Source organism: Eriocheir sinensis, unplaced genomic scaffold (assembly GCF_024679095.1).
Source record: "Eriocheir sinensis breed Jianghai 21 unplaced genomic scaffold, ASM2467909v1 Scaffold50, whole genome shotgun sequence".
NCBI lineage: Eukaryota > Metazoa > Arthropoda > Malacostraca > Decapoda > Varunidae > Eriocheir > Eriocheir sinensis.
In genome coordinates this window covers 797,501-810,000 of record NW_026111832.1, presented here as the reverse complement: position 1 = coordinate 810,000, position 12,500 = coordinate 797,501, and the positions used below count along the sequence as shown (strand labels likewise).

At 46.3% G+C, this 12,500-nt stretch overlaps 1 protein-coding gene across 7 annotated transcripts in view; it reads left to right on the top strand.

Annotated features, from left to right (window-relative positions):
- LOC126992796 (equilibrative nucleoside transporter 1-like) overlaps positions 1-12,500 on the top strand; it is an 84,004-nt gene that overhangs the window by 57,667 nt on the left and 13,837 nt on the right. For 6 of the 7 annotated variants that reach the window (XM_050851638.1, XM_050851637.1, XM_050851635.1 and 3 more), the window contains 6 exons: positions 7,481-7,562; positions 8,704-8,840; positions 9,883-10,028; positions 10,561-10,646; positions 11,335-11,481; positions 12,403-12,500. The exon at positions 12,403-12,500 is cut by the window's right edge and continues 77 nt beyond it. In XM_050851638.1, coding sequence (XP_050707595.1) covers positions 7,481-7,562; positions 8,704-8,840; positions 9,883-10,028; positions 10,561-10,646; positions 11,335-11,481; positions 12,403-12,500 — 696 coding nt within the window. Of the gene's footprint in view, positions 1-6,516; positions 7,055-7,480; positions 7,563-8,703; positions 8,841-9,882; positions 10,029-10,560; positions 10,647-11,334; positions 11,482-12,402 lie in introns of those variants that run through there. The other variant, XM_050851639.1, reaches the window with a different exon arrangement.

Genomic DNA, 12,500 nt, shown 5'->3' with positions numbered 1-12,500 from the left:
ATATTTTCTTCCTTTTACGCGTTTTTTTTTACACTTCCCTAATTTTCCACGATTAGTTTTAACAGTTATCAAATATTCACTTTTTTTTTTTTTTCATGTTTCTTCCTTTTACACGGTTCATCATCTTGCTTTCCTGCAATATCCGCTGTCTGTTTTTACATGCATTCACGTTTCGCGGTTTTTCATACCTTCCGTCAACATTCGCGGTCTATTTATACACCCATTCACACCGCGGTTTTTTCACATACTCTTCTATATTTTCAGGACTTTGCACTTTCTCCCATGATTCGCGTTTTTATTTTTCGCACTGATTCAACATATGCGGTTAATTGTCTCACTTTCATTCAACAACCGCGATATATTTTCTCACTTTCCCTCAAGATCTGCGGTCCATTTTTGCGTTCATTCATATTTCGCGCTTTATTTTCGCATTCCGTCAACATTCGCGGTTTTTTGCATTTTCCCTCAATATCTGCGGTCTATTTTTGCGTTCATTCATATTTCGCGGTTTTTCATAGACTCCGCCAACATCCGCGGTCTATTTTTACACCCATTCACGTTTCGCAATTTTTTAGCTTAACCTTTCTCCTTTACTTCCGCGATTTCCTTACAAATTTCCATCATTTTACGCGATTTCTATTTACTCATTCATATTTCGCGGTCTGTTTATATACCCATTCACACTTCGCGGTTTTTCATTCACTTTTTTCCTTTATTTTCACATTGTTCATACTTTACACTCTTTACGCGATTTAGTTTGTTTATTTTTTCCCTCCTTTCCTGCCGTCTATTTTAACACCCATTCAAGTTTCGCGATTTTTCACTAACTTTACTTCTCTATTTTCACATTTTTTTCTATTTTTCCTTCAATAAACAGTGTCTATTTTTACACCCATTCACATTTCGCGGTTTTTCGTTCGTTTCCCTCAATATCCGCTGTCAATATTTACACCCATTCACACTTCGCGAATTTTTCACTAACTTTTTTCTCTATTTTCATTTTTTTCTATTTTTCCTTCAATAAACACTCTTTTTACACCCATTCACATTTCGCGGTTTTTCGTCCTTTTCCCTCAATATCCGCTGTCAATATTTACACCCATTCACAGATCGCGATTTTTCCACTCCCCTATTTTCACTTGTTTTTTCTTCAATATACTCTGTCTATTTTTACACCCACTCACATTTCGCGGTTTTTCGTTCTCTTCCCTCAATATCCGCTGTCAATATTTACCCCCATTCACAGATCGCGATTTTTCCACTCCCCAGTTTTCCCCTTTTTCCAACTTTTTCCTTCAATAAACACTTTTTACACCAATTCACGTTTCGCGGTTTTTCGTTATCTTCCCTCAATATCCGCTGTCAATATTTACCCCCATTCACAGATCGCGATTTTTCCACTCCCCAATTTTTACCTTTTTCCAACTTTTCCGCGATTTCCTGCACTTTTTCTCCCTCCCTATCCGCGGGTTTTCGCACTCCGCGGGTAATCGTAGTGGGAACATTTGTTATTGTTGTGGCTCGTGACGTCACAGCCCGCCAAAACCATCAGCCAATCAGCGGCCAGCACGAGGGGCGAGGCGCTTCCCTATTGGCTACTCGCTCTCTCCTCTATTGATCTGGTGTTAAGGGTGGGATGACCGCCTCCCCCCTCCTCCTCCGGGCTATATTCCTCCTCCTCCTCCTCCTCCTCTTCTTCTTCCTCCTGTATTTCTATCTCTTCTCCTCCTCCTTCTCTTCTTTTTTTTCTTATTTTCTTCAGTTAAATTTAGATTCTTCGTTTTCTTCCTCCTCTTCTTCTTCCTCTTCTTCTTCCTCCTCTTCCTCTTCTTCCTTCCCCCACCTGTTCCTCATCCACCTCCTCTTCTTCTTCTTCCTCTTCCTCTTCTTCCTTCCCCACCTGTTCCTCATCCACCTCCTCTTCTTCTTCTTCTTCTTCCTCTTCCTCTTCTTCCTTCCCCACCTCATCTTCCCCCTCCTCCTCCTCCTCCTCCTCTTCCTCCTCTTCTTTCAATATCTTGCCATATTGACACACACACACACACACACACACACACACACACACACACACACACATTGGTCTTTAAATGGCTCTCTCGTAATGTTTGTTCGTACGTTCGTGTTTGTTTATTTGTTTATTTTTATCTCGTTCGTGTTTTAAACGTGTTAGTGTGTGTGTGTGTGTGTGTGTGTGTGTGTGTGTGTGTGTGTGTGTTTTATCTCTCATTCTTCCGTTCTTGACCTTTCTCTCTCTCTCTCTCTCTCTCTCTCTCTCTCTCTCTCTCTCTCTCTCTCTCTCTCTCTCTTGTTGTCATGGTAACAGGCAGACCACCCACCCGAGAGAGAGAGAGAGAGAGAGAGAGAAGGAATTCCTTTTTTTCTCAATTATCTTTCTTTTTTTCTGATTTTTCTCTCCCTCTCTCCCCTCTTTCCTCCTCCTCCTCCTCCTCCTCCACTTCCCTTCCTCTTCCTTTTCCGTTTCTTTCCTCTCCTCTTCCTCTCCTTCCCTCTCCTCCTCCTCCTCCTCTTTCCTCTCGTGGTCTTTAATTAACGAGAGAGAGAGAGAGAGAGAGAGAGAGAGAGAGAGAGAGAGAGAGATCCATTGTATATTTTTCCTTTCTTTCCCTTTTCTCTTTTTTTTCCTCCTTGTGTGTGTGTTTGTGTGTGTGTTTGTGTGTGTGTGTGTGTGTGTGTGTGTGTGTGTGTGTGTGTGTGTGTGTGTGTGTGTGTGTGTGTGTGTGTGTGTGTTGGGTTAATTAATGACAGTCCGGTTAATTGAATCCTCTTAATCCATGGTTTTAGGAGACTCCGGTTAATTGAATGACCGGTAACAGGAGACTGGATAGCGGACTGGCCCACACAGCGACCTAGTCCGGTTAAACGGGGGTCCGGATAATGTGTGGACTGCTTAACGAGAAAGTCCGGTTAAACGAGTGACGAAAAACGAGGAAATGCGTTAAACGAGTGTTCGCTAATCGAGGCAGTCCGGATAAACGCATAGTGAGTGGTCGTAAATTGAGACAATCCGGATAAACGCATATTCGTAAACCGAGACAATCCGGATAATTGCATAGCGAGTGTTCGTAAACCGAGACAATCCGGATAAACGCATGAAAGCAGAGTGGCATATGCAAGGAGACACTTTTGGCAACACTGACTTATCGTTGGCACCACTGTAACAAACATTTGCAACGCTGTGTAGGAGTGACAAATCTTTAACGAACATTTGCAACACTGTAATCATCCCTGGCACCTGTGTAGTAGACATTGGTACCACTGTCAGCACCTAGCGCACATTGGCAATACTGGAAGACTGCCCACACTTATTGAATGTCGTTGGCACCACTGTTTAGGCATCTGGCACCTGTGTAGCACCCTTGGCACCACTGTAAGCACCTTTGGACACACTAGAACAGGATTGGCAACACTGAAACTGACATTAGCATCACTGGATTGCCGTTGGAAACACTTTAAGAGCATTGGTACCACTGTTTCACCCTTGGCACCAGTGTAACAGTATTGGCACCACTGCAAAGGACACTGACACATATATATTAGTCTTGGCAACAGTGGAGTAGAATTGGCACCTCTGAAATACCGTTGGCAACACTGTTTTGACCACTGAAACACAATTGGCACCACTGGAACGTCCCTGGCACCTTAGCAAGAGACCGTTGGCAACACTGTTTTGACCACTGAAACAATTGGCAACACTGTTTTGACCACTGAAACACAATTGGCAACACTGGAACGTCCCTGGCACCTCTGAAATACCGTTGGCAACACTGTTTTGACCACTGAAACACAATTGGCAACACTGGAACGTCCCTGGCACCTCTGAAATACCGTTGGCAACACTGTTTTGACCACTGAAACAATTGGCAACACTGTGTTGACCACTGAAACACGATTGGCACCACTGGAACGTCCTTGGCACCTTAGCAAGATACTGTTGGCAACACTGTTTTGACCACTGAAACACGATTGGCACCACTGGAACGTCCTTGGCACCTTAGCAAGAGACCGTTGGCAACACTGTTTTGACCACTGAAACACAATTGGTACCACTGGAAAACGACTACCACCACCACCATCACCACCACCAGTGAACTCCGCCCACCACAATCACCACCACAATCACCACCAAAACAATCATCACCACTAGTGAAAGTCCGGATAAATGCATAGCTAGTGCTCGCAAACCGAAACACTCCGGATAAACGCATAGCTAGTGCTCGTTAACCGAAACGCTCCGGATAAACGCAACCACAGTCATCACCACAACCACCACAGTCATCACCACTACCACCACCACCACCACAATCATCACCACAACACCACCAAGACAGTCATCACCACTAGCGAAAGTCCGGATAAATGCATAGCTAGTGCTCGCAAACCGAAACACTCCGGATAAATGCATAGCTAGTGCTCGTTAACCGAAACGCTCCGGATAAACGCAACCACAGTCATCACCACAACCACCACCACCACCACCACAGTCATCACCACCACCACCACCACCACCACAATCACCACCAAAACACCACCAAGACAGTCATCACCACTAGCGGATAAAAGCTAAAAGCAGTGCTCCGCAAAAAAAAACACTCTGGATAATGCATAGCTAGTGCTGGATAAACGCAACCTGTCATCACCACACCACCACCACCACCACTCCCTCCTGACCATCTCAAGACATTTTCAGACATAGTTAAGACATTTTGTAGACATTGCCACACTTTCCTTAGGGCATTGTTAAGACATTTTCAAAGACATTTCAAACATAGATATTTCCAGACATTTAAGAGACATTCCCAGATATAGTTAAGACATTTTGTAGACATTGCCACACTTCGTCAGGGCATTGCTAGGACATTTTCAAAGACATTTCAAGCATAGATATTTCCAGACATTTAAGAGACATTTTCAGACATAGTTAAGACATTTTGTAGACATTGCCACACTTCGTCAGGGCATTGCTAGGACATTTCCAAAGACATTTCAAGCATAGATATTTCCAGACATTTAAGAGACATTTCCAGACATAGTTAAGACATTTTGTAGACATTGCCACACTTCGTCAGGGCATTGCTAGGACATTTCCAAAGACATTTCAAGCATAGATATTTCCAGACATTTAAGAGACATTTCCAGACATAGTTAAGACATTTTGTAGACATTGCCACACTTTCCTTAGGGCATTGTTAAGACATTTACAAAGACATTTCAAACAGATATTTCCAGACATAGTGATAAGTAGACATTAAAGAGACATTTTCAGACATAGTTAAGACATTTGTAGACATTGCCACACTTTCCTTAGGGCATTGCTAGGACATTTTCAGAGATATTTCAAACAGATATTTCCAGACATAGTGATAAGTAGACATTTTCAGACATAGTTAAGACATTCGTAGACATTGCCACACTTTCCTTAGGGCATTGTTAAGACATTTACAAAGACATTTCAAACATAGATATTTCCAGACATAGTGATAAGTAGACATTCCAGACATTTAAGAGACATTTTCAGACATAGTTAAGACATTCGTAGACATTGCCACACTTCGTTAGGGCATTGTGAGGACATTTCAAAGCATTTCGAGACACGTTTTAGTCATTTATAGACATTTTTAGACATTTAAGATCCATTTAGCCATTGCACTATATACATTACCAAAGATATACATTTTAAGACATTGGTAAGACATTTATTAAGACATAGGTATTTATTGAGACATTTCAAGACATAGGTAAGACATTTATAGACATTTATTAAGACATTTCAAGACATAGTAATTTCAAGACATAGGAAGGCATTTATTTAAGCATTTCAATTCACCATTTATAGACATTTAATTAAACATTTCAAGACATTTATAGACATTTATCCAGACATTTCAAAACACAGGCAGGACACTTCAACACACCATTTATAGACATTTATAGACATTGTTATGCATAGTTAAGCCATTTCGAGGACATTTATAGACATTTTAAGACATACTGGAATAAGTCTACGGGAATTTGCAGATCGCTTTCACTTGTTAATTGTACCTGTGTTAGAAGACATTAGACTCACCTGTACACTAATTAACATACCAGTCAGCCCCTTGAGTCTCATACCTGTTATTAATTAGCTCATTATCTCCCCTAATTACCCATCACGTGGTTAATTAGTCACCTGAAATTCACCTGAGATTGGTTAACTTTCACTCTCTTCCTTACGAGAGGGTCTTCTTCTTCTTCTTCTTCTTCTTCTTCTTCTTCTTCCTCCTCCTTCTTCTTCCTCTTCTTATTCCTCCTTTTTCTCTTCTTTTTTTTCTCCTTCTTCCTTTTCTTCTTCATCTCCCTCCCTTCCTCCTCAGTTCCTCCTCCTCCTTCTCTTCTTCCCTTCTTCCTCCCCATCCTCTTCCTTACTCCTCTTCTTCTCTTCTATTCTTTCCCTTCTTCTTCCTTCTCTAACTTTTTTTCCTCCTCCTCCTCCTCCTCCTCCTCCTCCTCCTTCTCCTTCTCCTCTTTCTCTTCTCTCTTAATTCTTTCCTTCTCTCTTCTCATTTCTTGTCTTCTCTTCTCCTTCCCTTCATTCTCTTCTCTTCCCTTCCCTCTCTTCTCCTTCTTCTTTCCTTCTCCACCTCATCCTTAACACACACACACACACACACACGCACACACACATCACCGCCATGCCTCTCTCAGACACAAGTTACCGGCGTCTCAGTCCAACCATCAACATGTACGGTGAAGAGGAGGAGGGGGAGGAGCCAGGAGGAGGAGGAGGAGGAAGAGGAGGAAGACATGTAGACTACCTCGCCCCTCTCGCCTCCGTGGAAGACCTCTCCCGCGTCAACACCCCCGGGGGCTCTCCGTCACCCCGCCCCCGCCAGAGACACCCCGCCCTTGAAGACCCCAATTGGGAGCCCCCCGTGGACCCCTCTTTGACCGGGGGGGGCGGGGGGGCGGCGGCAGCGGCGGCGGCGGCCCTAGAACCAAGCGCCCTGACCCCGCTGCATCCGACCCTTGACCCAGAAGATGAAGGACCCAGGGATAGGTAGGGGGAGAAGGGGTGATTGGGTCTGTAGAAGGGGGGGAAGAGAAGGGAAGGAGGGATTGGAAAGGGGAGGTAGATTAGGGGAGGGAAAGGTAGGAAGAGGAGAAGAAGGAACGAGGAATAGATAGGGGGGAAGGGGTGATTGGGTCTGTAGAAGGGGAGGAGGGATTGAAAAGGGGAGGTAGATTAGGGGAGGGAAAGGAAGGAAGAGGGGAAGAAGTGACGATGAATAGGTAGGGGGGAAGGGAAGGGGAGGGAGAGGGGCCCCTGGTCATTCAGTATATAGGGGGTCAAATTAGGGGGTAGTTATATAAGGGGACTCTTGTTTAAATGATATAGATAATGATTTTGTTATTTCATCACCATCACCACCACCACCACCATCACCATCACCACCACCAGCCTCATCCTCCTCCTCTCTTCCAGATACAAGTTGGTCTTCCTTACCCTGGTCCTCCATGGCGTGGGAACCCTCATGCCCTGGAATATGTTCATTACGGCCAAGAACGTGAGTAATAACAATAATAATAATAATAATAATAGTAATAATAACAATAATAATAATAATAACTAGACGCCTAGCACACTTCCGCCAAAGATCGTCCTGAAAATCGGTCTGGGCATCAACTCTGCTCCTATGAATCATGTGGAAGCATTTGTTTCGATATTTGACGACATTCTATTTTTTGGGGAAACATTGACCTTGGGCGAACTTTTCAAGGTCAAAGGTCAAGGTGAAGGCCATGATGCAAGGTGCGTCTTTCCCTGAGCTAAAATATGAACCAAGTCTGAAGTCTCTACGATGAAGAGGACCGAAGTTATGGCCTATCTGACGTTTTTGACCTTGACCTTTGACCTTTGATATCAAAAATTTAATGGGTGTTATTCTGGGTGGACACGAAGCTTCCCTGAACAATTGGTTGAGATATCCGCAAAATTGTGGACGGGAGACTGTTAACGAACAAACAAACAAACAAACATACAGACCGGACCGAAAATATAACCTCCCACAACTTCTTTGGCGGAGGTAATAATAATAATAATTTGTGTGTGTGTGTGTGTGTGTGTGTGTGTGTGTGTGTGTGTGCGTCGATTTAGGGGGGCGAGTTCTCTCTTTCAACATCATATTCTTGCAGTATTTACTTGAATGCATAAATAGGGTATCAGATCCCCTTACAAACTCCCCTTTACTCCCCTTATCTCCCCTTCTTTAACTCCCCTTCCCCTCCCCAGGCCTTCCATCATCCCCCCTTAACCATACACTCCCCCATCACCCCTCCACACCCCACTAACTCACCCCCAACACACCTCAATCTTCCAGAACTTCTTTTCTTTGCCACAAATTTCTAGTTCCATCCCTCTCCCCCCTTCCCCTTAACCATACACTCCCCAATCACCCCTTTACACCCCTTCAGATTCACCCTTCCCAAACCCCCTTAACGCCCCTAAACCCCCCCTTAATCCCCTCTTTATCCCCTCCCCCCCACTTGCACCCTTCAATCTTCAAGCACTTCTTCAATTCCTTCCTCCCTTGACTTCCCTCTCCTTCCCCTCCCCAGACTTTCCATCACCCTCCTTAACCATAGACTCCCCCATCACCCCTCCACCCCCCTCTAATCCACCCCCCCTAACTCCCCTTCATCTTGCAGTACTTCGTGGAGTACAAGCTCAACACTGACGACGAGGAGCTCTCCGGGTACTCCACCAATTTCCTGCCCTACATTGGGTACGCCGCCCAGGTCCCCAACGTGCTTTTCAACTGGCTCAACATATTCGTGCAAATGGGGTGAGTGGGGAGGCTGGGGAAGCGGGGGGAAGGAGGGGGAGTTGGGGAATGCGTGAGGAAAGGGTAGAGAGTAAAGGAATGGATAGGGAAGGAAGGGGAAGGAAGGGGAGTTAGAGAAAGGACTGGGGAATGCATGGGGAAGGGGTTGAGAGTAAGGAAAGGGATGGGGAAGGGTGGGGAAGGAAGGGGGAGTTGGGGAAAGGGCTGGGGAAGGGATGGAGAGTAAAGGAAGGGATGGGGAAGGACGGGGAGGAGCGGGGAAGCGGGGGGGAGGCTTAATAAGGTATGGGGAAAGTTGGGGAAGGGATGGGTAGGAAAGAAGGGAAGGAAAAGGAAGGGATAGGGAAAGGAAGGGATGGGAAGGGAAGGGATGGGAAGGGGAAGGAAGGGAAAGGGAAGGGAAGGGAAAGGAAGGGAAGGGGAAGGAAGGAAGAGGAGGAGGAAGAAGGAGGAGAGAGAGAGAGTTCTTGCTTTAATCTCAAGTTTTAGTTCATGTAATTAGAGTTATTTTTAAATGTAATTATCTTTCTTCTTCCTCCTCCTCCTCCTCCTCCTCCTCCTCCTCCTCCTCCTCCTCCTCCTTATCTAATTTCTTTCTTCCATATCTCTCTCCTTTTTCTTCCTTCCTTTGTCCTCTCCTCCTCCTCCTCCTCCTCCTCCTCCTCCTTTCTCCTCCCTCTCCTTTCCTTCTCTCCAACTTTCTTCCTTCCCTTCCTCTTCTTTCTCCTCATCCTCCTCCTCTTCCTCTTCTTCCTCCCCCTCTTCCTCTTCTCTTCTTCTATCAACTTTATCTTCCTCCTCTTTCTCCTCCTCCTCCTCCTCCTCCTCTTGTATTTCTATCTCTTCCTCTTCCTCCTCCTCCTCCTCCTGTATTTCTATCTCTTCCTCCTCCTCCTCCTCCTCCTCTTCCACCATTCCTCTTCCTCTTCTTCTCTTCTATATCAACTTCATCCTCCTCCTCCTCCTCTTCCATCCCTTCCCATTCGCTCCCCATAACCACCTATCCCCTCCACCTCCACCTCCACCCTCTTCCACCCACCAGCGGCAACCTGACCACCCGAATCGTGTGGAGCATCCTGGTGGAGGTGGTGGTGTTCGTCATCACGGTGGTTCTGGCCATGGTGGACTCAGCGGACTGGCCGGGCGCCTTCTTCTGGGTGACCATGGCCTCGGTGGTGGTCCTGAACGGTGAGTGGGGGGGCGGGGGGTGGGGGGTGATGGTGGGGGAGGGAGGTGTGTGTGTGTGTGTGTGTGTGTGTGTGTGTGTGTTAGGGGTATGTATGTATGTGTGTTCGTGTGTGTGTGTGTGTGTGAGTGTGTGTTTTCTTTAGACCTATGTGTGTATTTTTGCAAAGGAAAAAGAGAGAGAGAGAGAGAGAGAGAGAGAGAGAGAATGGGTACCACGTGTCAGTCAGATCCGGGTCACACACACACACACACACACACACACACACACACACACACACACACACACACACACACAGAATGAAAATGAAAAAAATAATAATAATAAAAAATCAATTATCCATTTTTAATCATTCCTCTTTTTTTCCCTTCCTTTCCCTTCCCTTCCCTTCCCTTCCCTTCCTTTCCCTTCCCTTCCCTTCCCTTCCCTTCCCTTCCCTTCCCTTCCTTCTCCTCCTCCTTTCCCCCACAATCATTCCTCCTCCTCCTCCTCCTCCTCCTCCTACTACTACTACTACTACTACTACTTTTACAGTGGCTAATGGTATCTACCAGAACACAGTCTACGGCATGGCGGCGCGTCTACCGTTCTCCTACACTGGTGCCGTTGTGCTGGGCTCGGTGAGTGGGGGGAGGGGGAAGGTGAGAGAGGAGGGGGAGAGTGGGTAAGAATAAGGAAAGGGGAGAATTTGAGTGGCAAGGGAAGGGGAAGGCTGTGAGGTGATGGGGAAGTGGAAAGGAAGGGGAGGAAGGGAGGGGAAGAGAGGGAGACTGAAAGGGAAGGGAAGGGAAGGGGAAGAGCCTGTCAGAATATGGGAAGGGGAAGGGAAAGGGGCTGGAAGGGAAGGGAAGGGAAAGGGGCTGGAAGGGAAGGGAAGGGAAAGGGGCTGGAAGGGAAGGGAAGGGAAGGGAAAGGGGCTGGAAGGGAAGGGAAGGGAAGGGAAAGGGGCTGGAAGGGAAGGGAAGGGAAGGGAAAGGGGCTGGAAGGGAAGGGAAGGGAAGGGAAAGGGGCTGGAAGGGAAGGGAAGGGAAGGGAAAGGGGCTGGAAGGGAAGGGAAAGGGGCTGGAAGGGAAGGGAAGGGAAGGGAAAGGGGCTGGAAGGGAAGGGAAGGGAAGGGGAAGAGAAGGCAGGTTGTTCTCATTAAAAGTAAGGGAAGGGGAAGAGGAAGAGGAGGAATTTTTTTCCATCTCAGAATAGGGAAGAAAAGGAAGAACAAGAAGTAAGCTGTCTTAACCCTTTCTTCTTTTCCTCCTCTTCTTCCTTCCCCCCCCCATTACCCCCTCTAACCCCCTCCCCCCTTCCCCCCAGAACATCAGCGGCACCTTCACAGCAGTCATCAACATCATGGCCATTGCGGTCGCCCCCAACGTGCGGACCTCGGCCATCTACTACTTCATCACGGCGCTGTTCGTCCTGCTGGCCTGCTTCGACACATACTTTGCCCTGCCCCTGAACGTAAGTGTGGGGCCTGCTCACTGTAAGATGCCGGGAGTGATGTGTTTGTATGACCCACTGGTGACCTCGCCAGGATCGTGCAGTGCAATTCTGGCCCCCTTTTTCCTCCCCTGACCTATCCTTCGCCCTGCCTCTGAATGTGAGTGTGGGGCGCTGCTCACTGTAAGATGCCGGGAGTGATGTGTTTGTGTAACCCACTGGTGACCTCGCCAGGATCGTGCAGTGCAATTCTGGTCCCCTTTTTCCTTCCCCAGCCCATCCGTTGCCACTTGTCGTACTCAGAGCTGTTTATTTACCTGTTTCTGGCCCATGAGTGTTGCCAAGAACCACCAATAATTTACCATTGAAACGATAACCATATATGAAGACTGTTTTTGGGATGATGGAAGCAGTTTTGGGGTCGGAAATCTGCAAACATAAGAGGCAGATTACAACAACCTGGCAACTGTGCGTCTTCCATTTCCAACTCTGATCTCTTGATTTAATAATAAGAATTCAGTATTTTCCACCTGACGAGAAATAAACTTCAAAAAAATCAAAATAAAAGTGTCAGTTTTGGAAAAAAGTTAAAAAATGCGTAACTTTGCGGGAAATCTTGGGTAAAAATATACTGTTTTAGGATAAAATTAAATTAAAATCATGTGATAAAAGTTAGCTGTCAGCATGAGCCTATACTAATACTATGAACATTATCCAAGGTAACACTTTAGTTAATGATTTAGTGATAGAAAAACCACAATGACGGTCTTGAAACATCCACCAGTGAGGTCCGGGACGCTGAAATCCACTCAGTAATGTGCATTTTAGAGCGATTTTTCAGTTTAGCATTAAGAAAACCAGCTGTCCACTCGTCTGTGTCTCCCCCCCACACCCCCCACACCCCCACACACCCACATACTAATCCCCTTCCCCTTCCCCCAGCGGTTCTTCCGTTACCATGAGGCAGTGCATGAGAGGACCCAGCGCGCCGCCAAGCGTGACCCCAGCATGCCGCGGGTTCCCTACTGGCACATCTTCAA